The 25,840-nt window shown below is 41.8% G+C and overlaps 4 protein-coding genes across 6 annotated transcripts in view; all 4 read right to left on the bottom strand.

The window, feature by feature from the left end:
- Window positions 1–25,840, bottom strand: part of cmc1 (C-x(9)-C motif containing 1) — a 171,441-nt gene that overhangs the window by 27,536 nt on the left and 118,065 nt on the right. The gene's annotated exons all lie outside the window — the stretch shown is intronic.
- Window positions 4,237–6,779, bottom strand: tmem222a (transmembrane protein 222a). Its single transcript, XM_058376753.1, has 6 exons — window positions 6,618–6,779; window positions 6,177–6,261; window positions 6,040–6,071; window positions 5,821–5,917; window positions 5,438–5,568; window positions 4,237–5,282 (listed from the first exon to the last, which is right to left on the bottom strand). The coding sequence occupies exons 1-6, from the start codon at window positions 6,740–6,742 to the stop codon at window positions 5,186–5,188; spliced, it is 567 nt and encodes a 188-aa protein (XP_058232736.1). The 5' UTR covers window positions 6,743–6,779; the 3' UTR covers window positions 4,237–5,185.
- Window positions 7,546–18,277, bottom strand: wdtc1 (WD and tetratricopeptide repeats 1). 3 transcript variants are annotated; one of them, XM_058376739.1, is made up of 16 exons: window positions 18,016–18,277; window positions 17,266–17,381; window positions 17,007–17,090; window positions 16,884–16,930; window positions 16,678–16,789; window positions 12,954–13,141; window positions 12,618–12,800; window positions 12,437–12,525; window positions 11,549–11,664; window positions 11,323–11,398; window positions 11,022–11,130; window positions 10,694–10,861; window positions 10,152–10,387; window positions 9,607–9,775; window positions 9,199–9,391; window positions 7,546–8,981 (listed from the first exon to the last, which is right to left on the bottom strand). In XM_058376739.1, exons 2-16 carry the CDS (start codon window positions 17,311–17,313, stop codon window positions 8,784–8,786), a joined length of 2,016 nt encoding a protein of 671 aa, XP_058232722.1. In that variant the 5' UTR covers window positions 17,314–17,381; window positions 18,016–18,277; the 3' UTR covers window positions 7,546–8,783. The 3 variants fall into 3 exon arrangements, with proteins under 3 accessions (XP_058232722.1, XP_058232723.1, XP_058232724.1); XM_058376740.1 differs by having other exon boundaries at window positions 9,607–9,772; window positions 18,016–18,276; XM_058376741.1 differs by lacking the exons at window positions 16,884–16,930; window positions 17,007–17,090; window positions 17,266–17,381; window positions 18,016–18,277 and having other exon boundaries at window positions 12,954–13,170.
- On the bottom strand, window positions 18,715–25,392 carry cndp1 (carnosine dipeptidase 1). The gene is made up of 12 exons (XM_058376742.1): window positions 25,234–25,392; window positions 24,683–24,793; window positions 24,371–24,514; window positions 24,104–24,266; window positions 23,887–23,975; window positions 23,539–23,736; window positions 23,278–23,362; window positions 22,982–23,142; window positions 22,353–22,517; window positions 22,140–22,281; window positions 21,794–21,941; window positions 18,715–21,631 (listed from the first exon to the last, which is right to left on the bottom strand). The coding sequence occupies exons 2-12, from the start codon at window positions 24,791–24,793 to the stop codon at window positions 21,553–21,555; spliced, it is 1,485 nt and encodes a 494-aa protein (XP_058232725.1). The 5' UTR covers window positions 25,234–25,392; the 3' UTR covers window positions 18,715–21,552.

Consider the following 25,840-nt stretch of genomic DNA (forward strand, 5'->3'; position numbering starts at 1 on the left):
CACACACTCCACTATATCACACACTCCACTATATCACACACTCCATCATATCACACACTCCACTATATCACACACTCCATCATATCACACACTCCACTATATCACACACTCCATCATATCACACACTCCATCACATCACACACTCCATCATATCACACACTCCACTATATCACACACTCCATCACATCACACACTCCATCATATCACACACTCCATCACATCACACACTCCACTATATCACACACTCCATCATATCACACACTCCATCATATCACACACTCCATCATATCACACACTCCATCATATCACACACTCCACTATATCACACACTCCACTATATCACACACTCCATCACATCACACACTCCATCACATCACACACTCGACCATATCACACACTCCATCATATCACACACTCGACTATATCACACACTCCATCATATCACACACTCCACTATATCACACACTCCATCACATCACACACTCCATCATATCACACACTCCACTATATCACACACTCCACTATATCACACACTCCATCACATCACACACTCCATCACATCACACACTCCATCATATCACACACTCCATCATATCACACACTCCATCATATCACACACTCCATCATATCACACACTCCATCATATCACACACTCCATCACATCACACACTCCACTATATCACACACTCCACTATATCACACACTCCATCATATTACACACTCCATCACATCACACACTCCATCACATCACACACTCCATCATATTACACACTCCACTATATCACACACTCCATCACATCACACACTCCACTATATCACACACTCCATCATATCACACACTCCACTATATCACACACTCCATCACATCACACACTCCATCATATCACACACTCCATCATATCACACACTCCATCATATCACACACTCCATCACATCACACACTCCATCATATCACACACTCCATCACATCACACACTCCATCATATCACACACTCCATCACATCACACACTCCACTATATCACACACTCCATCATATCACACACTCCACTATATCACACACTCCATCACATCACACACTCCATCATATCACACACTCCACTATATCACACACTCCATCATATCACACACTCCATCATATCACACACTCCATCACATCACACACTCCATCATATCACACACTCCATCATATCACACACTCCATCATATCACACACTCCATCACATCACACACTCCATCATATCACACACTCCATCACATCACACACTCCATCATATCACACACTCCACTATATCACACACTCCATCATATCACACACTCCATCATATCACACACTCCATCACATCACACACTCCATCATATCACACACTCCATCATATCACACACTCCATCATATCACACACTCCATCATATCACACACTCCATCATATCACACACTCCATCATATCACACACTCCATCACATCACACACTCTAGCTGCTGCTCAGTTCCAGTCTGATGACCGACATGTTTTCACATCAGCTTTAACTGGTGTTTTATAAACCCCCAACACACCAGACTGAAGTTTCAGTCCAGCAAAAGTAAATGTGAATAAACTGAAGGAGACAAAGACAGATTGTTGAGCAAGGTCTGTGTGTGTAGTCTCTGTGCTGTTTCAATAAATACCCTGTTTCAGAGATGGTGAAAGAAATATCTCTCACACATCAGTCCAACACTACATCCTGTCTCTCTGCCTCTCCCACTCGTGTCCTATTAAAAGGCAGAGCTGGAATTTAATGAAACATCTTCAATCAAATCTCACAATCACGAGAGAGCAGCTGGAAGAAGAAAAGATTACTATGAGGCCAGGAGCAGGTGTGTGTGTGAGTTTTCAGGTAATTTCTTGTAACACTGTGTACAGTCAAGTGCTTCTAGAACACACACACACTCTCTCTCTCTCTCTCTGTCTCACACACACACACTGAACATTTTGCAGGAGTTTGTACTGTTTTTGTGCTTCTTGGACGTGGTGGTGTTTATGTGTCACTGCCGCAGCGCCGTGTCTCCTCTCTCCTCTGAAGCGTGTGCTGCGCTTCACATTGCTGCGCTAAGCTGCAGTCACTTAGGGCAGTACAGGAACTGACCTCAGCTTTATTTCAGAGAAACACACACCACAAGAACGTTCTTTTCTGGTTAAAAGATTCAGGAATTTGACCTGAATAATGATTAAAAGAAAGAGTGCAGCGCTAGCTGAGTTTAGCGCCTAGCATGGGTCAGCATGACAGTTAGCATGCTAGCCAAATGAACTCCTGTCCTGATTTCTTGATAAATAAAATGTAATGTTAAATCTATCAGGGTTTAGCAGCGTGGTGAATTTACATAGCATGCTAGTCTCATATACCGCTAACTCGCTGGAAGGCCATTATCCCGCTGATCTTGTTTTTTTAGTGACTGCGCTTCTCGTACTTCACATAATGTACATTTTTGTATGAATGGAGATGTATTTGGAGTGAAGGACTGTGTTCTGTCTGACTTCTGATAGAACATTCAACTGGATTTTGTTCTTCAGTGTAACAATAGCGGCTGGAACACAGAGTTAGCACAGTTAGCAGGTTAGCACAGTTAGCACACTTGGCGAGCTGGTCAGACACTGAGGTTCTTGGGAGGCTCTGAGAGGAGGGTGTGTTTGGTGAAAAAACAAATTCTCTCAGTGTGTCCAAGCTGTGCTAACACACTGCTGCGCTCAGGGTGGAGATGTGCAGTGCCTGATTATTGTGTTTAAGGTCCCACACACACACACACACACACACACAGAGTGAGTGAGAACATTTATTACTGTTTTTACCTTTATTCCTGTAGCAGAGACGGCGCTGATGCTCACAACGCTCCACTGTCTCACTGTGTTCCCACAGAGAGAAAATAAACAGTGGTGTGGAATGTGCTGTTTGTAGAGATGGTGAGAATCACTGTGATGTCACTGCACAGTGTGTGTCTCCAAGTCAAACACACACACACACACACACGGTGAGGAACTTCTTGGTTTAGTTGAACAGGACATGTGAACTGTAAATTAAAACTGTGTGTGTGTGTGTGTTTGTGTGTGTGTGTTTAATGTTGGTGTTTTTACGTCTCTACTGATGTAGAGGATCTGTACAGAACCTGTGTGTAATAAACACTCATGCAGCATCACTGGACCTCAGTGTTCTGAAGTCAGCAGAGCTTCAACTGAACCACAAGCCTGTGCACCTTCATGCTGGAGTCAGAGCTTCTCACTCTAACTGTATGAACCAATTTTATTCAAACTGTTATTGCATTTATAAAAACTCGTAATGGTGGGTTGTTATTTCAATAAAATGTCTATAAAGCATCTATAAAAAGTCTAATGACCGGCCCTGAAACACTGTTCTGAGAACCGGAGAGCTGAAACCTCCAGCCAGCCAGCCATTATACCAGAGAGAAAATATTTACCAGACACTAAAGCCTGTGGTCTAAAAATATGAAAAGTGATTAAAGTGAATATTTAGTAATGAATCAGAGGATCAGTGACATCTACGTGTCCAAGTTATTAATAAAGCGTCGCCGCAGTGTGATGAGGAAACACTGATACACTGAGCAGTCACTGTGTAATCAGCTGAATTATAGGGCTGTAGCACCCCCTGCTGCGCACACACACACACACACACACACCCAAGCCCATGCACAATACAGATAAAAGTCCATTATTTCTGTGTGTGTGTGTGTGTAGCTGTACACAACACCGTTTTACACATGAACTTCCTCTTCTTCAAGGTTCCCCAGAAGTATTTTCAGCGTTTCACAGTAATAGGGTGAATATTTTTACACTCATCTTTTTTTGCCATCACTACTGCGCTCCTGTCCAGTGGAATATTATGGGATGTTTTAGTTCCAGTCTGTAATGAATGCATCTCATTGCTCTGGTCTTTGGTTCTGTATGTTTTACTGAAAACACACCTACCTTCTGATCTGATCAACAGCAAATGTGTAACAGGAGAGAGATTCCTATTAACTGTAGACTGTTATTTGATTTATTTATTTATTTATTATCAGATTTAGATTAAAGTGAAAAATCAGAACACATCACAAATGTTCAGCAGTCATGAGTTCCAATTTACTGTTATTACAGATCTAAACTCCTGATATAATAAACTACAGGAAACGTGATAAATCCTCGAACCTGATGTCAAACACACACACACACACACACACTTCTTCTAAAGAAACAAATCGGAGGCGTGAGGTTTCGGCGATATCAGTGTATTTCAACTCAAACACACACAGTATATAAAAGTACAATGACAAAGTTGAATTAAATTTAAGCGATAGAAAAGTGAGAGAATTCCGTGTTCTGTCCCACATCCTACACCACACACACACAGAAATACAAACAGAAGTGGAGATCTGACTTGTCTGAGTCATGTGACAGGTTTATAAAGTATGAGAATGAGAGAGTTTAATGAGGAGAGCAGGACTGATGGTGTGTTTGTGACGTCAGCAGTAGCTCTGAGGATTACTGAGAATCAGGAAAAACCTTTACAAACAAACCTCTGTGTAAAACATGTCATTTTTACAAAGTTACATTCTGTGAGATGAATGATGTACACAGAGGTGTGTGTGTGTGTGTTTGATTCAGATTTGATTCAGATCTTCAGTCTGAAGGAGATGTTAATACACTTCTGTCACATTTTTAAATAAAATAAAATCTCTCCGTGTTCGTAAAATAAAACACACACACAGACACACACCTCACTCATCACAATCCTTAAATAATAAAGACTAAACCATCACAGACTGAGAATTAAACCAATTTAAATAAAAGATCACAGACATGTTTTTGGCCCTTGTGATATTATATTGGGAAAAACCCACAGGAACAAAAGTCTCTCGGTGCGGTCACACTGTCCGGCTGGGTCCCAAGCACCAGTGTGTAATGAAGTGTTACAGTTACAGTCACTTTAAAGCTTTATTAACAACACCCTGTGTATATGTGTGTTGCATTATGGGAAATAAACACACTCCTTTCCACACAGTGTTTGAGATACAACCCTGATCTCTTACAGTGATGTTCATATGGAAGCCCCTGAATGTGATATGTACAGACACACACCTCAGAGTGGCACTGTGTGTGTGTGTGTGTGTGTGTATTGCCCTGCAGTGCCCCCTGATGGTCTGTGTGATGTCTCTGAGGTATTAGCCGCTGTGGTCTACCTTGAAGGCGAGTGTGACGGTGACAATGATGCCACAGATCATCAGGAATGGTAGCCACGTCTTCAGGAAACCCAGAAAACTGAAAACAGCACCAACTCTTCATTATTATTATTATTATTATTATTATTATCATCATCTAAGAACTGGGTGGTACTGTGAGGGACTGAGCTTGGTCCTAAGGGACAGGGTGGAGTTGTGAGGGACGGGGCTGCAGGGGACAGGTTTGTATCTCACCTGACGTGTTTGCTGTAGATGAAGCACAGGACACACAGCTTGACCATGTTCCACGATGTGCTGTTGTCATAACGCATCAGATTCAGCGCCATGGCAACGTGAGAGTGACAATTATCACAGCAGAGATTGTGCTGCAGGACAGAGTCAGATACACACAGGTCAGATTTACATCATCATCATCATCAATCATAATAATAATAATAATAATAATAATAATAATAATAATAATAATATCAAAAAAGAAAACAGCATTAATCCATAAGTTTAAAGCTACACAGTTTGAGGTTAAAGCTACAAAGAGAAAATACAATAACGATATAAAGTATATAAGGAGAGTTATTGTAGTAAACAGTGTGGTAAATCTGTAGGTGCAGTATTATCACCATTCTGTGTTTGTACTCTTCTGAGGCGTCGTGTACTGCAGCGTCCCACGCACTCTGACCTCCACCATACACTTTATTCTTATCCAACTTCCAGAACCTGCAGAACCACAAACACATCAGACAACCAGATCACATCTCTCACACACACACACACACACACACACACACACACCACCAACATCATGGCTTCATTACATTACTTACAAAGTGCTCACTCACTTTGTGGGTTTCCCAAACGCCATGTTGTCCTCCTGCACACACACACACACACACACACACACACACACACACACACACACAGATTAGGCTATGTTCGAGTTAAAGTACATTACAGGAATAAATTATTGCACACTTACAGACACAAAGTACGGTCCTGCGAAATCTCGGATCACTCCTGTAGAGGTACAGATTCCCATGTGACCAATAAACGGCAGGAACCACCTGCAAACACACACACACACACACACACACACACACACACACACACACACTATTTTAACACATTTCCATGTATTTTATTTAGTGATTTCATTTAACACAGTGTCTTTTCTATTCATTCCTGCAGAACAGTGGCATTAGCTAGCTTTCTCACTGATCAAACCAATTACCTGACAAACAAGAAATGTATATTTTATTCCAGGAATAATGTAAACAATATAAACCTGTAGTTTGGTGCGCGAGCTCGCTCTGAGGTAACACACACCTGCAGGGTTTTAGCTAAACAGCTAGCTCCCTGATTATCCACAGCTTCGCTTTAAAATGTATAAAACAAGTTTATAAACCTTAAACACACTCACGTCAGCCCGGGAATCGGAGTCCACACGATACAGAAGGGATATCGGCTCGTTTCACGGTCGATTTTTTCGTATCCTGACTGAAAAGTCTTCATGGTGTCCAGCGCTACCTCTGACACATCGGCCATTACACTCCCGCCTGTGACGTCACGCCGAAGCGCTGACACTGCGCATGCTCAGCTGACACACCACCTCAATGTATTTCACTCCTTTATTAAAGACGTGATTTTTTTTTATGACGACAATTCGGAAAATAAACCTCTTGAATTTGTAGTTAATTATTTTGTCTTAAATGCAAAATGCTTTATACATAAACAAAGAATTCGAAAGGAACAATTATATTTCCCCCTTTTCATAATAGAAATGACCTCACTTTTTAATTCTCTTAAACTAATTCGATTTAATAAGAAGAAGAATAATAGACTTCTACATTTCTATGACATTGTCTTTAATTGAAGTAAATATATCTCTCGCTACATCTTTCCCACTGTTTATATATCACAACTATCCTCTCATGTCTTTTACCTTTACTTTGGACTGCCATATTATTTATAATTCTTTGACCTTTGTGTTTGATTTGTTGTAATTAATGTTTTTGTTGTTGTTGTTTAACTGTATTTAATGTGCTTTGTATTCTATTTTGTATTGTTTCAAGTTATTTCAATAAAAAAAAAATTCTCAGCTGACACTGAGCTTAAACGGCACTTACAAACTAAACAAAAATATGAAGAAATGATAATAAACGGACATTTCTGGTGCATTAATTTAATTTATTTTGACCTGCAATGTGAAACATGAATCCCGTCAGAGGGTTCCCTCATTTCCCCATCTGTGTGTGTGTGTGTGTGTGTGTGTTACCTGTTTTCCAGAAGTGTATGAAGGTGTTTCAGGATATAAAAGGAACAGAAGAGAGAACAGACAGCACGAGCTCTGAACATTTTAATCCTCTTTTATTCTCTTTATTCTGGCAGCAGAACAGCATTACTGTAATTCCCAAAGAAAAAAACACGGGAGAAACAAGAGGAGCCTCAAGCCAATAAATACACACTGCAGTAGTGTTAAAGGATGAGCTGCTGAAGAACTGCCTTTGCGCACGCGCGCGCGCACACACACACACACACACACACACACACACACACACACACACACACACACACCCTATATGAAATCATTGATATTAATGCTGTTGTTTCATTAATGTGTGTGTGTGTGTGTGTGTGTGTGTTTAACCCTTTAATCAGCTGAGACATGTTCCTCTGTAGTTCTAGCACTGGAGCTACACGGGTCATGTAGCTAACTAATGGAAGTGTAAAGCCACCAGTTTAACATAAAGCTCTAAATGGAGTCTAACTCCACCCAAATTCACCATTTAGTACATAAAGCTTCCTAAACTAAGAAAAGAAATTAAATACGCAACTCAAACGTACACTTTATCATCAGATTCCTTTCTAATTTATAAATTCAGTCTCCAGATGTTGGCCACACACCTTACCTGGATCTGAGACCAAACTCTGCAGTGAGAAAGGAAGTGCTCTCATACCTTTTTCCTGTCTGTGATTTATTTAGTCAAGCATGCTAAACTGGAGGCCATATACTTCACAGCATCACAAAAGCAAACACATCTCAGCCAAGAAACTGAGAACCTTGTGAACTGCTCATTTAATCCTGAAACACAAACAAGTGAAACACCAGAAGCTCAAAGAGAAAAATAAAACATTTATAATCCTGGGAAAAGTCCTCCATTTAAACAAAGTGCTTAAGTCTGACAGACGGATACAGGCGAGTGATGGGGGGGGGAGTCTCAGCTGCAGGAACAGGAAGTGACATCAGAGTGGGACAAACTGAACAAAACTACACACAGTCCCAGAACCGCTGAGGAAACGAGTTTGTCATCATCCGGTCTGAAGCTCCGCCCACTCTAGGGATCAAGTGCCTTACTCTTTGTTCCCTTCCTCTCCAAGGGGGAGTGTGCATTGCAGAGCCACAGGTGGAGGAAACACGCACGCACACGCACACACACACTCACACACACACTCACACACACACTCACACACACACTCACACACTCTCACACACTCTCACACACTCACACACTCTCACACACACTCACACACACTCACACACACTCTCACACACTCTCACACACTCTCACACACTCTCACACACTCTCTAGCTGGTGCGGCACTGCACCTGACCCTCCGTGTTGTCCTCGTCCTCATCGGAGGCTTCATGGCCGCCGCTCAGCCCCGTGATGCGATAGCCCATGTTGAGCAGCATCACCTCCAAAGGATCAGCATTCATCCTCCTCTGATTAGCCTGAGATGCTCCTTCCATATCCTCCACCACACGACCATTCTCACTGTCCGTCTGACACACACACACACACACACACGTTATACAGTGTTAAGGGATAAGTTGCACAGTTAACTGATGATGGTGTTTATGGGACATATACTATACAAGTGCATTATCTCAGGTGTCGTGTGCTGAACTCCTGTCAGATATACATCAGCTTGTGAATTTCTGTGTGTGAATTTCTGTGTGTGAATTTCTGTGTGTGTGTGTGTGTGTGTGTGCGCACTACCTCAGGTCGGGGGCTCCAGAGCCGCACAACAGGGTCAATGCCGCTGGTTGCTAGGAAACAGTAACTGGGATGCGGCTGGAGGCAGTTCACTATGGACTCGTCCCCCTGCAGCACTCGCACCAGGTTTGTGGTCTCCTTCTCCCATATAAAAAATGAGCCGTCATCTGATCCGCTCACAACGTACTGTCCTTTACTACACACGCACACAGAAATTCACACACAGAAATTCACACACAGAAATTCACAAGCTGATATATATCTGACAGGAGTTCTGTTTACCTTTTTTGTTTTTCTGTAGATTCATATCAATGTAAAGTAACATAAATAAAGTGTGTTTGATGTGTGTAGTCTGTGGTGTGTGTGTGTTTGATGTGTGTAGTCTGTGGTGTGTGTGTTGTTTGTACGGACCTGCCGAAGAAGTTAGCCTCTTTGATGTCGGTGGTGGTGTTGCAGTGACCGCAGTATCTGTGCTTGTAGTCGTAGCTGCGCTCTCTCAGGATGATCTCGTCCTCAGGGATGGACTCTTTACGGCTGAAGTTGTGGAAGCGAATGGAGCTGCTCCCTTTCTTCTCATCTGCTGAAACAGCAACAAACCAACACATGATGATAAACATAACCGAGTCAATCACAAGGTCCGCTATCACAATCGTGTCATGCTGCTGAACGAAATCCGACGGACGGACGCCTTTTCCTGCTTTTAGTGCTTTTATGTAGCTGACTCTTTCTGTATTAATAACATTTTCCTGAAATACCTTTATAACTGTTCCACTAAAATAATAAAAAATAAGAAAATATCCATCATTATAAATCCTGATGGTCTGTTCTTCTGCAGTAAACACTGTGCTTAGCGTGTAGCTCTCTGGCTGATAGCTTTCATACAGAAACACCAGGATGATTGGCTAATCCTGTTTCTCATCACAGCAGCTGATATTCAGTAAAATTCAGTGTCTCACCAGAGTCATTTTTAGAGAACAGAGCAGCTTTAATGTCCTTGTCCAGGGCGCTGCAGGCGCTGCTGTGAGCCTGTTCTGGAAATTTCCCTTTAAAATCATCCAGACACTCCAGAGCCTCGGCCACGTACTTCAGCTCGAACAGACAGCGAGCCAGCCGGAAGTGTGCCTTCAGATGAGCCGGATTCAGAGACAGAGCTCTGAGACAGTCACGCAGAGCGTCGTAATGATCCCCGTCCCTGGACAGAGGACGGACCAGAGTGTCACGTTTAACAACACAGATAAAGGGAGATGATCAGAATACGACAGAACTTATAGAGATACCGTTAACTACAGTTTCTCAAAAACTCCAGAGCTCAATGATGATGGTTAGATGGAAGAGAGAGCATCACGTTCAGCTCTCTCTCTGTCTCTCTCTCTCTCTCTCTCTCTGTCTCTCTCTCCAAGTTATGAGTTTTGGTCACTGTACCAGTTACATATCAGCATTGTGTATGAAGCTGTGATGTGTTCATGAAATAAATGGTTGATTTTTTTTTAATCCATACCATTTGCGCTTCATGTAGGCAGCGGCTCGGTTCCCGTACAGCATCGCATTGCTCTGTCCCGCTGTGTGGATCCCCAGACTGTACAGCTGGATGGCCTGAGTCCACTGCTGACGTGCAAATGCATCATTAGCCTGCTGTTTAATGCGCTCCAGGTGGGGGGGCAGCTCACTGACACACACACACACACGGGGAGAGAGAGAGAGAGAGAGAGAGAGAGAGACCTGGATGTCTTACCCCATTTCTCAAATCACATTTCAGAGTCCAACCCTAAGACACAGTTGCCTTATTTCTCTGGAGGTTTAAGCTCCTCCTCCTGGCGGTCACTTACCTGGAGGGTTTGTTATTAGCGAGTTTCAGACAGTTGGCAGGAAGATGAAGTCCATTAGACACTCCATTTGTGGTTTTCCCATTTTGCACCTCTCCAGAAACATTGAGCACTAGTGAACAGATGAAACCGAAAATAATAAACAAGTTAGTGTGCTTCAAATAGAATACAAATAAATCAATTTTAATAATTAAAATATTTTCCAGACTTTCACTAAATCCATCAGAGGAATAACTGGTGTAACACACACACACACACACACACACAGTAAAGAGTAATAAAGAAACAGTGATGATAAAGTCACCTGTTGAGGAATGGCACTTCTTGGGCAGCAGGAAGGTGTACGGTCTTTGTTTAAACGTCAAATCAAACAGATACACCTTACAGAATAAACACACACACACCTGTGTTCATCAAGGTGATTTATTTAGGTTCGTAAGAGAAGTTAATGGTGAAGTAACATGACTGAGTTTATGATTGGCTGATGCAGTGTAGCCTAAGCTCCGCCCTCGATCATAACACCTCCTCACCTGTTCTCCGCCCATATTCACCAGCAGCTCTGTCCCATCAGGACTGAAAGTCACGTACGTGGCCACCAACACACGCAGCCTGTTATTATAATCTGGCAGTTTCACTGGGAGGTGACCTACAGACAGAGAGAGAGAGAGAGAGAGAGAGAGGGACACAGAGAGAGAGGGAGGGGGGAGAGGGGGTGGGGGGTCAGGTGTAGTCTTTACTGTTTTATTCCTCTCACACCACAGCAACCTATTTCTGTTCTCTTCAGCTATAAACACTCATCCCCTCAGCAGTCTCTCTTTATTCTCTCTCTTCAGCTATAAACACTCATCCCCTCAGCAGTCTCTCTTTATTCTCTCTCTTCAGCTATAAACACTCATCTCCTCAGCAGTCTCTCTTTATTCTCTCTCTCTTCAGCTATAAACACTCATCTCCTCAGCAGTCTCTCTTTATTCTCTCTCTCTTCAGGTTAATAAGAGAGAATAATCTCAGCTGCTCATGTTACTGAGAAACACACAGAAGTGTAAACTCCTCTGTCCTGAAGATGTGGAGAACTTCAAGTTCCAGCTTCACCTCTGACTGATACACAGTGATGACACTGGAGACTCTTTACACACACACACACACACACACACACACACACACATACACACAGATACAGATACACATCACTGATTATTATTTATTCTGTTTATTATCAGTGGAGTGTGTGCTGTACACGTCCCTGTGAAGGAGCTGTTGCTATGGAAACAATAAGGTATGAGAGTGAGTACATTAATATAAAGCTGCGCTACAGTCAGAGCTGCTGTTAGAGAGAATTAATCAACACCTGATCCACCAATCAGATCTCAGCAGCAGCTCCGTGGAGTAAATCATATTAAAGGAAATGGTTCAGTTCTTACCTGCTACGTAGTACTGTCCAGCTCCGTCAGGGATGGGCTTCTTTTTATCACAGAATGTGTGAACTCCTGCACTCTGACTTAGAGACTTCCTGTGGAACACACACACACACACACAAAAATAAATTTAACTTGGTAAGGCTTTCCTGGTTACTATGACTGCTCTGTGTGTGTGTGTGTTGACCTGTGGTTGTGGATCATGCGGATGTCGTAGAGGCGTACAAATGGGCCATTAGCTCCCACGGCGAGGTAGTTATTATCCCTCGGGTTCACAGCGAGACATTTGGCCTCCACAAGCTGACCACAATATTCCGTCAGATCGATTAAAACGTCTGAGCGTTTACTGCTCTCTCTCAAATCATACTGCCTGTGTGTGTGTGTGTGTGTGTGTGCGCAGGAGAGAGAGAGAGCGAGAGATTGTGTTAAACAGTTAAACATTACCTCCATCACTTGTACAATTCCACACGCAGGCACGCACACACACACACACACACACACACCCATCGTCATCTTCACATACCTGATGACGCCATCCTCAGCTGCGCTCCAGAACGTGTTTGGCCACATGGGGGCGGTGGCGATGCGCTTCACTCTGTTAGTGTGATCGGAGAACATGTGGATCGTCTCCTTGACCGTCACATCGTGAACATGGACCTTTGTGTCTGCGGCTCCGGTCACCAGGATCCGATCTCCAGTGTGTGGCAGGAACTACACGTGACATAGAACCTTTAAACTAACTGAACCCACAAAAAGTAAACAGTTTATTTTATCTCCTGTTTAATAAACATCAAAACACTGCATCTACTCTACACACCAGCAGCCAATCAGAGAGCAGAGAGCAGAGTCATCACTACGGACATTTATAACACTCTTATAAACACTATATTCATGTGGCAATGTACCTCAACAAGCAACAGCCTTTTATAAACAAACAGAAAACTACAAATAAATACTGCAAATAAACTCAGAAGAAGTGTTTACGATGTTTTTACGATGTGTTTGCGATGTTTTTATGATGTGTTTGCGATGTTTTTACGATATGTTTACGATGTGTTTGCGTTGTTTTTATGATGTGTTTGCGATGTTTTTACGATATGTTTACGATGTGTTTGCGTTGTTTTTATGATGTGTTTGTGATGTGTTTGCGATGTTTTTACGATATGTTTGCGATGTGTTTATGATGTGTTTGCAATGTGTTTGCGATGTTTTTACGATGTGTTTACGATATGTTTACAATGCGTTTGCGATGTGTTTACGATATGTTTGCGATGTGTTTATGATGTGTTTGCAATGTGTTTGCGATGTTTTTACGATGTGTTTACGATATGTTTACAATGCGTTTGCGATGTGTTTACGATGTGTTTGTGATGTGTTTACAATGTGTTTGTGATGTGTTTACAATGTGTTTGCGCTGTTTTTGCGATGTTTTTACGATATGTTTACGATGTGTTTGCGTTGTTTTTATGATGTGTTTGTGATGTGTTTGCGATGTTTTTACGATATGTTTGCGATGTGTTTATGATGTGTTTGCAATGTGTTTGCGATGTTTTTACGATGTGTTTACGATATGTTTACAATGCGTTTGCGATGTGTTTACGATGTGTTTGTGATGTGTTTACAATGCGTTTGCGATGTGTTTACGATGTGTTTGTGATGTGTTTACAATGTGTTTGTGATGTGTTTACAATGTGTTTGCGCTGTTTTTGCGATGTGTTTACGATATGTTTACAATGTGTTTACGATGCGTTTGCTATGTGTTTACGAAGTGTTTGTGTTTACAATGTGTTTGTGATGTGTTTACGATATATATTTACAATGTGTTTACGATGCTTTTGTGATGTGTTTACGATGCGTTTGTGATGTGTTTACAATGTGTTTACGATGCGTTTGTGATGTGTTTACAATGTGTTTACGATGCGTTTGTGATGTGTTTACAATGTGTTTACGATGCGTTTGTGATGTGTTTATGATGTGTTTGTGATGTGTTTACGATGCGTTTGTGATGTGTTTATGATGTGTTTGTGATGTGTTTACAATGTGTTTGTGATGTGTTTATGATGTGTTTGTGATGTGTTTACAATGTGTTTACGATGCGTTTGTGATGTGTTTACAATGTGTTTGTGATGTGTTCATGATGTGTTTGCGTTGTTTTTATGATGTGTTTGCGATGTTTTTACGATATGTTTACGATGTGTTTGCGTTGTTTTTATGATGTGTTTGTGATGTGTTTGCGATGTTTTTACGATATGTTTGCGATGTGTTTATGATGTGTTTGCAATGTGTTTGCGATGTTTTTACGATGTGTTTACGATATGTTTACAATGCGTTTGCGATGTGTTTACGATATGTTTGCGATGTGTTTATGATGTGTTTGCAATGTGTTTGCGATGTTTTTACGATGTGTTTACGATATGTTTACAATGCGTTTGCGATGTGTTTACGATGTGTTTGTGATGTGTTTACAATGCGTTTGCGATGTGTTTACGATGTGTTTGTGATGTGTTTACAATGTGTTTGTGATGTGTTTACAATGTGTTTGCGCTGTTTTTGCGATGTGTTTACGATATGTTTACAATGTGTTTACGATGCGTTTGCTATGTGTTTACGAAGTGTTTGTGATGTGTTTGTGTTTACAATGTGTTTGTGATGTGTTTACGATATATATTTACAATGTGTTTACGATGCTTTTGTGATGTGTTTACGATGCGTTTGTGATGTGTTTACAATGTGTTTACGATGCGTTTGTGATGTGTTTACAATGTGTTTGTGATGTGTTTACAATGTGTTTACGATGCGTTTGTGATGTGTTTACAATGTGTTTACGATGCGTTTGTGATGTGTTTATGATGTGTTTGTGATGTGTTTACGATGCGTTTGTGATGTGTTTATGATGTGTTTGTGATGTGTTTACAATGTGTTTGTGATGTGTTTATGATGTGTTTGTGATGTGTTTACAATGTGTTTACGATGCGTTTGTGATGTGTTTACAATGTGTTTGTGATGTGTTTACAATGTGTTTGTGATGTGTTTACAATGTGTTTGTGATGTGTTTACAATGTGTTTGTGATGTGTTTACGATGTGTTTGTGATGTGTTTACGATGTGTTTGTGATGTGTTTGTGATGTGTTTACAATGTGTTTACGATGTGTTTGTGATGTGTTTGTGATGTGTTTGTGATGTGTTTGTGATGTGTTTACAATGTGTTTGTGATGTGTTTGTGATGTGTTTACGATGTGTTTACGATGTGTTTACGATGTGTTTGTGATGTGTTTGTGATGTGTTTACAATGTGTTTGTGATGTGTTTATGATGTGTTTACGATGTGTTTGTGATGTGTTTGCGATGTGTTTACAATGTGTTTACAATGTGTTTACAATGTGTTTGCGATGTGTTAATGATGTGTTTATGATGTGTTTATGATGTGTTTATGATGTGTTTATGATGTGTTTATGATGTGTTTATGATGTGTTTATGATGTGTTTATGATGTGTTTATGATGTGTTTATGATGTGTTTATGATGTGTTTATGATGTGTTTACAATGTGTTTGCGATGTGTTTACAATGTGTTTACAATGTGTTTGCGATGTGTTTACAATGTGTTTACAATGTGTTTGCGATGTGTTTACAATGTGTTTGTGATGTGTTTACGATGTGTTTGTGATGTGTTTGTGATGTGTTTACGATGTGTTTACGATGTGTTTGTGATGTGTTTATGATGTGTTTACGATGTGTTTGTGATGTGTTTATGATGTGTTTACGATGTGTTTGTGATGTGTTTATGATGTGTTTACGATGTGTTTGTGATGTGTTTACGATGTGTTTGCGATGTGTTTACAATGTGTTTACGATGTGTTTACAATGTGTTTACAATGTGTTTACGATGTGTTTACGATGTGTTTACGATGTGTTTACGATGTGTTTGTGATGTGTTTGTGATGTGTTTACGATGCGTTTGCGATGTGTTTACAATGTGTTTACGATGTGTTTGTGATGTGTTTACAATGTGTTTACGATGTGTTTGTGATGTGTTTACAATGTGTTTACGATGTGTTTACAATGTGTTTACGATGTGTTTACGATGTGTTTACGATGTGTTTGTGATGTGTTTACGATGTGTTTATGATGTGTTTGTGATGTGTTTGCGATGTGTTTGTGATGTGTTTGTGATGTGTTTGCGATGTGTTTACGATGCGTTTGCGATGTGTTTATGATGTGTTTGCGATGTGCTGACCACACGACTTTACCTTGACGGAGAAGATGTTAGCAGCGTGACCCGTGTGCATGCTCATCAACTTCCTGTGTCTGAGAGGATCCCACACCATCACATGCTGATCATCAGATCCTGACGCTAACACACTAAACATGAGCACACACATTAATGCACTCATTAAGGAGGTGTGGCCTCTCTAAATATCAGTGAAGGAGGCGTGGCCACTGTATTACTACTTACTCTCCTTTCTCATTCCATTCCAGACAGTTCACACACCCTGAGTGACCCTGAAACAACACACAGAGAAACACTGAGTGTGGGACAACAAACACACACACACACAATACATGTGATGATGCTTACCTGTAGCTCTGCCTCCAGGCCGAGTCGTTTTATAAACGGGTCAGTCACATGGTGGTGTCTCTGTAAACTCAGAGCCCTGTTCTCCTGCACACACACACACACACACTTTATAAACACACATATGATTAATACCCTACTATGTGTAGAGCACTACAAAGTGGCTACCTCACACCCTGCAGAGAGACCTCAGGCTGTGAGTCCTGAGCTCCGTGTGTGTGTGTGTGTGTGTGTGTGTGTGTGTGTGTGTGTGTGTTCTGACCCGGATTTTTCTATTCAGTAGGTCAGCAGCGATGTTCCTCTGACTCATGACTTCACAGTGTAACACTGATCATGGCCTCACACCAGAGAACACAGGGGTCAGAGGTCATCAGGAGCCTGAGCACACAAGAATTATTTCAAAATAAAGACCGGAAGTGACAGGAAGTGACGCGAACACAAACACAAGCTATTATATGTTAAATTCTATAATAGGAAGAAAATTTGATTATTATTCAAAAAGAACCTGTTCTTTTGATGATTCGAGAGAAAAGTCTACATTTAATCATTTCACACTCTCTCCCTGAGGATAAAATGTAAAGATTTAATGTTTATTAAATATTTATATCTAAGAAACACTTTTTATAAACATATGAATAAGTTCTTAACTTTCTCCACAGCATTAGCTTGGTTTCTGTTAGCTGTGTGTGTTTATTAACTCCAAACTGTGACATTTCTACATTAAAGACGTGTCCTGGTGTTAAATGAATAAAGTCAGGAGTTTAATCATCGTGTCATTGAAGTCATTCCCTCAGTCTCACCCTCTGGAGTTAGCAAACAAATAGCTTAGCATAGTGGTATGTTTGCTAACTACGTGACTAGCCTCGTCGCTGCTGTACTCGAACCCCGTTTCTCTGCTGACTTGACACAGATATCTCATCTATTTCCATTCATCCTGAGGAAATATTCATTTATAGTTCATTATCTATTATTAACACTGTTAGCTGCGTAATCAGTGTTAGCATTAGCATACCTGTTAAAGCTCTGCTTGAGCTGCGTATGTTGTTAGCTTGTGAGCCGATGTGCTAACACTCAGACTTCACTCCGAGGACACGGCGTGTTAAATATTTATTCTACTTAAATCGCTTGAATATTTATAATCACACAGTGCTCAGATCAGGCGATTAGGCTATTTTAAACGCACAAGCTAAGCTAAGCTAATGAAAAAGCTAAATAGATAGTGCCCTGGTTTCATTTTGGCACGGGTTGCCAGATCACCGGATCACACAAGATCCCCCGTCTGTAATCAAAAACCACTCCCTGTTACACAACTAGTGCACTAGATAGTGATCAGGGGACATCGTTTATCTAGTTTATATGGAGTGTAATTATATGTCCAGTAAAGAATTAAACCTGAAATATCTTCCCACTGCGTGTGTATGTGTTTTTTATTCTCTTTATTTATTAAAGTGAATGAGTAAAATGAGTAAATGCTGATTGATCTGTTTGTTTGTTTTTTTCTCTTCATACTGATGCAGGAAGTTGTGAATGTCAGATAATACACGAATACTGAGAAAAGCAGCAGCTCCATGTCCTGTGTATTATTTACCGATAAACATCTTTGTGTAGTGCTGCATGTTGTAGGATTCTGTTCTGTGAGCTTGGGTTAGAACACAGATTCTCTTCACTGTCCACTGTCCGGCGATCCAGCACACTGACCCACACACCTCTCTCTCATGAGTTTATACTTTTAATGAATTAACAGAAGAAGAAAGACATCTGTGCACATTTAACGATGAATCTGTGTGTGTGTGTGTCTGAGGCTGCAGCTGAAAGTACGCTTCAAAACGAGCAATTAACCTTCATAAACATCTCAGAAATAAATGCTGCACGGACAAATCACAGAGTTCAAAAGTTTCATCAGTTCATTTTAATATTCTAATGAGCTGAGAGCTTTTACACCAAAACCACCAGGGTCTATTGTGCCTCAGAAACGATGCCAGTGTGTGGTGATAAACCCAGAGTGGTGAACCTCTGGTCTGCTTTATAAAGTTCATCCTTAGAGATTAAGATTTGGGTCCTAAACATCATTCTGTAGAAGACATAGTTCACAGAATTGTTTCTATAGAGTATTTCTTCAGATAAGAAACAGGATTGTAAATCCCTGCTGGTTATATAGTTTTAAGGGAAGAAAATAGTGCACTTCTCATCTTGAGCACTTCCTTCAGGACTGCAGTGAGCTCTGTGGGCAGAAGGTCTTAGTTTATATTATGAAGTGCACTTACTTTATTTTAATTTCCTATAAAACACACAGTGAAGTAGATAAAGATAATAGCAGTAGATTAACAATGTAAATGAATGAAACAGTAGATTTAGAATGTAAACGTTAGACAGAAACATTTACATTGTTTATGTGGTTTGTTTCTGCCCGAGATAAATCACATGATCCTTAGAATCTTACGGATGTTGCATTTCACTACAAAGGGGAATTATGATCTAAAACGAAGGTTTAAGTTCTTAAATGGCTCAATCTGGCAACCTACAGCCTTCAAATCAAACATCTGTTCTGAACACTACACAATAAAAGTCTCCTGTTTGAAAGGGCAAGTGTCCTCAGGGCCAGTGTCAGGGGCAGTGGGCCCTGGGTTACTCCTGGAGCATGATGATGCCTTGCCTCATGTGGTCAGAGCATGGAGGCAGGTTCTAGATGACGAAGGTATTGATGCCATTGACCGGCCCTTATGTCTCCCAGATCTCAATCCAAATTCGAAGGTCTTGGACATTAAGTATCAGAGCTTCCAAAGCTGCCAGATAGCACCACAGACTGTCCAGGAGCTCACAGACCCAGGGCTGGCCTGAGGTCAAACACACTACTGACCGGGTCAGATCATGTAAGTCAGATCAGACTGTAATTTCAATAATGTACTTTGATTTTTGGTGAGTTTTTTTTCCAGCCCTCAGCCCCCACATCACTCTCACACCAGTTTGTACACGATATTGCCAAAAGTTTTGGGATCCAATCACTTCCATGGCCACAGGTGTATAAAATCCAGCACCTAGGCATGCAGACTGCTTCTACAAACATTTGTGAAAGAATGGGTCGCTGTCAGGAGATCAGTGAATTCAAGCGTGGTACCGTGATAGGCTGCCACCTGTGCAGTAAGAACATTCGTGAAATTTCCTCACTACTAAATTTTCCACGATCAACAGTTAGTGGTAATATAACAAAGTGGAAGCAATTGGGAACAACAGCAACTCAGTCCACGAAGTGGTAGTCCACATAAAATCACAGATCGGGGTCAATGCACGCTGAGGAGCACAGTGCGCAGAAGTCGCCGACTTTCTGCAGAATCAATAGCTACAGACCTCCAAACATCGTGTGGCCTTCATATTAGCTCAAGATCAGTGTGTAGAGAACTTCGTGGAACAGTTTTTTTATGGCCTTGCAGCTGCATCCAAACCTTACATCACCAAGTGCCATGCAAAGGGTCTGATGCAGTGGTGTAAAGCATGCCGCCACTGGACTCTAGAGCAGTGGAGACATGTTCTCTGGAGTGACCAATCATGCTTCTCTGTCTGTGTTTGGGGGTTGCCAGAAGAATGGTACTTACCTGACCGCATTGTGCCAAGTGTAAAGTTTTAAAGTTTGGTGGAGGGGGGGTTATGGTGTGGGGTTGTTTTTCAGGGGTTGGGCTTGACCCCTTAGTTCCAGTGAAAGGAACTCTGAATGCTTCAGCATACCAAGACATTTTGGGGATGACTCCTTCCTGTTCCAACATGACTGTACACCAGTGACCAAAGCAAGGTCCATAAAGACATGGATGACAGAGTCTGGTGTGGATGAACTTGACTGTCCTGCACAGAGTCCTGACCTCAACCCCATAGAACACCTTTGGGATGAATTAGAGCGGAGACTGTGAGCCAGACCTTCTCGTCCAACATCAGTGTGTGACCTCACAAATGTGCTTCTAGAGGAATGGTCAAAAATTCCCATAAACACACTCCTAAACCTTGTGGAAAGCCTTCCCAGAAGAGTTGAAGCTGTTATAGCTGCAAAGGGCGGGACAACTCCATATTACATTCATGTGCATGTAAAGGCAGAAGTCCCAAAACTTTTGGCAATATAGTGTAAATCATATTCTCAAGATTTTCAACCAGAATATTTTGTTCATCGAGATGAAGTGTGTGATTTAAAATTTACATTCATTTTTTTGAGCAGTGTGTTTCTGATAAGGTATAAATACTTACAGAATATAAGACAAAAAATGACAGTTAAAATAATTGAAAAGGACAATCGTCATTATTACATATAATGTGCAACAGTGTGATTGATATATTTTTAATCATGACATCATAAACATTCTGATGTTTCGTGCCTCGGGGGGGGGGGGGGGGGGCTGGTGAGTGAGAGAGAGATAGAGAGAGAGAGAAGGAGAAAGAGGGAGAGGGAGAAAGGGAGAGGGAGAGAGAGAGACCATTAGAAAATGAGACACACAAATTAAAAGTCAGTAAAAGCGTGATTGATGAAGGTTTCATCACAGGATCATGTAGACGTGTGAGTTCAGACGTGTCAGCGTGTGTTCTTCTGAATGTGAGAAACCTCGTGCAGGTAAGCGATGAACAGCTTTGTTCCCTCGATGTAGTTATACCTGAAAAACACAATCAGATCTCTCCAGAAGTTTATCATAACTGCGCAGAAACTCCACCTTCTCTCAGCTACACCTCTTTAACAGGAGATTTGTCCCAATCTCCATTCATCCTGCATGAGCGGTGAGAGCTGACCTGCTGATTTCAGCTCTGTGTGAACTGACCTGCTGATTTTCTCGTTCTGAGAGTGAAGGCCGTCGTCGAAGCCTCCGATGGGCAACATGATGATGTCTTTCTTCGTGACGTCCTGGAAGGTGCGAGCGATGGGAATCGTCCCTCCCTCTCGGATCAGCTCCGGCTCCACGCTGAACACTGCAGGACATTTCGTTAGTGTTATTAAGAGTCACAGCTTCCTCCGAGAACATCTCACTGTCTCGGCAAGAATCAGTCAGACATTAGAGTTACGATCTGAAAGGAACAGTGGAGCTTCATCATGCTGAGGCGTGTGAGTAATGATACGTGAACAGGATGTGATGTTGTCACGTGATGATGTAACAATGTGAATCTGACCTCTCTTCACCGCTCTCTTCCCGGCCTCGTACAGCGCGTGTTTGGGGTCAGCTAACCACGGTTTGGCTCTGATAATCATCTTCACCTTCAGCTTGTTGGGACTCTTCCTCTGCTGGAACACGGCGTGCAGGTGATCCGTGACCTGGACAGAGAGACCCGGTGTTCATGTGGGAAACAGTTTACTTTAGTAAAACTTCACTCTCAATACACTACCTGTTTCTCCACCACTGCAGGCTCCATGTCAGGAACCTGGCGGATGGAGAACTTGGCCGTGACTTTAGCGGGAATGACGGTTTTTGTTCCGGGGCCAGAGAACGCACCCTCGATGCCGTGGATGGAGACGGTGGGGAAACGCCACAGGTGAGCCAGAAGGTCGACCTGAGCGATGAGGAGATCAAACACACACAGAGGAACCTTTTACCACATCAGCGGCGGATTAACGAGACATCCTGATGTTTTAAAGGTTCTTTCACATCAGCAACACATTTGTCTGTCTGATGTGTGCATTTGTAAAATAGTGGGTGGAGTCAATGCAAAAGTATCGTAAATAAGCTCATTCATCACCTGCAGTGTGATTAACCTTGAGGAGCAGAGAGTGTGCGCACAGGTCACGTGATCACGTTCCATCATAGATAGTCCACCAGATTACAACATGCAGCACATTATAATGCTAACCCTAATCCTATCCCTAACCCATATCCCTAACCCTAATACTAACCCTAAACCCTAATCCCTAACTCTATCCTTAACCCTAGACTCTTCAGCAGCGAGACTCTGAGACACAGAAACACTGCAGAAGTAAAGAGTCTAATGAAAAACTTCATGTCTCGTTAAATTCTGACCTTATTGTTGTACATCAGTCCATCAACACCAATGGTGCTCTTGTAAGTGTCCAAGTCAAAGTCCACCTCCTCATAAATCTTCCTCTCCTCCTCAGTGAAGTTAGCGACTGCGTCTGTAACACCGGGGATCAGGATCTGACCGCTCGCACTGATCAGCGTGTCTGAGGCCGAAAATTCAACGTTATACTGTTACAGTCAGACCAGTTACTCACCGTGTCCTGTATGTGTGTGTGTGTGTGTGTGTGATGGTGAATAATAATAAAAGCTCTGGTTTAAAAATAAAATTCAGGAAGTACTTAGTATTGCGATTAGGTCGCTCATGGGCTCGATCACGGCTCCTCCGTCCACTCCGGAGTGTAAGTCCTGCCTCGGCCCCTCCACCTAAAAACACACAACACAACACAACACCTTTTACACACTGAAGCAGGTCACTTTCATAAAATATTGTAATAAAGTTGATCTTCAGTATGAAGCCTGAACTGCAGATTAAAGGCTTCATGTAGTTGGTGTAGAACCTGGACATGAGATCAGGGAAAATCCAGTGAGTTTGCTGAGACCTGAGCAGAGAAGTAACAGTTCCCTCTGGTTCCGTAGGTGAGAGCGGGGCGAGAACTCTGCCAGCTGCAGTCCGAGATGATGATGGAACCCACATCTGAGAAAAACTCCTCTCTCTGAGCCTCCACCAGCGCATTCAGTCCATCCGAACCCGTCTCCTCCATCCCCTCGATCAGGAACTTCACATTCACTGGGAGCTCCTGGACAACACAACAACACAACAACAACAATGACAATAACACAAAAACAATAAAAACAACATAAAAATACCAAAAACAACACAATAATATCAGTTACAGAAATAATAATAATGATGTGTGATATGTGTGTGTGTGTATGTGAATTCTCACCACGTTCAGAGCTTTATACGCCTCCACTGCATGAATCCAGGCCAGAACCGGAGCTTTATTATCCGAAGCTCCTCTGCCGTACAGGTTTCCTGCAGGTGGAATATTCAACATTAAAACATATTTATAACATGTCTATAACACAGCTCAGGCAGGGGTCAGGAATTAACACACATAAAGGCTGAAAGTTCAGTGTGTAGAACAGGAAGTGTTAATGCACCGTTAATCTCGGTGAGGTTGTAGGGGTCAGTGGCCCAGCCGTCCTCTCTCCTGGCCGGCTGCACGTCCATGTGTCCATACACACACACTGTGTGTTTGTTCTCATCGTCACCGAACGCTGCCGTCACCACCTTAGGTAACGGGACCACGCTGCCGTCCGCCAGCTGCCCCACAGACCAGAGAGAGAGAGAGAGACAGGTGTTAGTACATCAGTAATAAACACACACACAAACACGTGACTGATGGCTCTGTGTTACTGCGTCCTGACCGTCTGAGTGCCGATGTCCATCACGTCCACTTTCCCCTTCATCCCCCGCAGCTTCTCCTCCACCACACCCATCATACGCTGTAGCTCCGCTCTCTTACTGACATCACTGGAGTCACTTTCTATAGACACCCAGTCTCTCAGAGCCTCAAACACACACACACACACACACATCATGTGACAGAATGTAAGCAACCACCTGTCTGTCTGTCTCTCTGCCACCTGTCTGTCTGTCTGTCTACTGTCTCTGAGACCATGACATGAAATTAAATGACTGAAAATGAATGTGTAATAAACCTGTACATTTTGTATTACCTGTACGTAGTGGTCCTGATGTTTATCCACGTAATCTGTCAAATCTTTAAACCTAAATGAATGACCACTCGCTCCTAACATCACCAACACCACAACACACACACTATTCATCTGCAGAGAGGACACACATTTCACACAGAGAGGTTAATAACACATCAACTACCTAATTAACCAATTAAACCATCAAAATAACTGATTCATTAAACTAGTTATTCATTCATTATTAACTAGAAGCTGTTACATTACATCTGTCTCTAGTTACTGTCAAAGAGGTCAATTCGTCAAAATCTCCGTTTCCCCTGTCCACACAACACCACTGATAACAGAGTTTTGGAAAATCTTCACTTTGAAAGGAGTTTTCCAAAAGCTCTGTTTTCAACGACCTCAAACTGCATTAGCGTGTGGACGAAAGGTCAAAACACAGAGAAAAATCTTCCTTCTTAAAAATCCCCGGCTACGTGTGGACATGGCCTCAGTGAGATTGAAATAAGACAAAACCATCACCATGAGCTGAGATTAACAACATCAGAGAAAATATAACTATAACATACCGTGTTCAGCAGTTCAGCAGTTCAGCTTGGAGCTTGAACCAACACACACAAACATACACATGCACACACACACACTGAAGAACTTCCTGAAGAACTCAGTGTTAAATACTCTCCTCCACAGCATGCGCTCAGGACAAAAACCACATCTACTCGCTGACCAGGACAAAATCAGAGCTGGACACACACTGGGTCTCCAGGAGGAGAGTGCAGGATCAGCCACATCACACACACACACACACATATATGTTTGCTCTGACCTTTACTCTGTGTATGTGTGTGTGTGTATGTGTGTGTGCGTGTGCTTTATTTATTTTATCATTTTTATTTATCTGTGAGATCTGTGAGATCACATTCTGAACACACACACACATACTTTATCTTCATTATCTGCTCCAGAGACTGGAGTTTTTTATTACATCTTTATTCCGTTCTTTACACTCACACTTTACCTTATTCTTGTTTTGTTTTTTTTGTTTATTCTGTTCTTTTTTTCTGATGTTGATTCCTGTGGACAGAGAAACAAAGACAAACATTTCACTGCATCAGCTGTGAACTTGTACTAAAATACTAAAACTCCACACCAGATAAAAAAACACAAAAGACTAAG

This window comes from Hemibagrus wyckioides, linkage group LG23, assembly GCF_019097595.1.
Source record: "Hemibagrus wyckioides isolate EC202008001 linkage group LG23, SWU_Hwy_1.0, whole genome shotgun sequence".
Lineage (NCBI taxonomy): Eukaryota > Metazoa > Chordata > Actinopteri > Siluriformes > Bagridae > Hemibagrus > Hemibagrus wyckioides.

What these genes read in the sequence shown, in the direction of transcription:
- tmem222a (XM_058376753.1), bottom strand. Translation starts at nt 6,742, where the DNA reads ATGGCCGATGTGTCAGAGGTAGCGCTGGACACCATGAAGACTTTTCAG. An exon ending in GCGTTTGGGAAACCCACAAA is followed by an intron (nt 5,918 to 6,039) that starts GTGAGTGAGCAC and finishes GTGGTTCTGCAG; the next exon opens with GTTCTGGAAGTTGGATAAGA. An exon ending in ATCTACAGCAAACACGTCAG is followed by an intron (nt 5,283 to 5,437) that starts GTGAGATACAAA and finishes TGCTGTTTTCAG; the next exon opens with TTTTCTGGGTTTCCTGAAGA.
- wdtc1 (XM_058376739.1), bottom strand. Translation starts at nt 17,313, where the DNA reads ATGAGTCAGAGGAACATCGCTGCTGACCTACTGAATAGAAAAATCCGG. An exon ending in TACTGAATAGAAAAATCCGG is followed by an intron (nt 17,091 to 17,265) that starts GTCAGAACACAC and finishes GTGTGTGTGCAG; the next exon opens with GAGAACAGGGCTCTGAGTTT. An exon ending in GAATGGAATGAGAAAGGAGA is followed by an intron (nt 16,790 to 16,883) that starts GTAAGTAGTAAT and finishes GCTCATGTTTAG; the next exon opens with TGTGTTAGCGTCAGGATCTG.
- cndp1 (XM_058376742.1), bottom strand. Translation starts at nt 24,793, where the DNA reads ATGAATAGTGTGTGTGTTGTGGTGTTGGTGATGTTAGGAGCGAGTGGT. An exon ending in CGTATAAAGCTCTGAACGTG is followed by an intron (nt 23,737 to 23,886) that starts GTGAGAATTCAC and finishes TGTGTTGTCCAG; the next exon opens with GAGCTCCCAGTGAATGTGAA. An exon ending in ACTGTTACTTCTCTGCTCAG is followed by an intron (nt 23,363 to 23,538) that starts GTCTCAGCAAAC and finishes GTGTGTTTTTAG; the next exon opens with GTGGAGGGGCCGAGGCAGGA.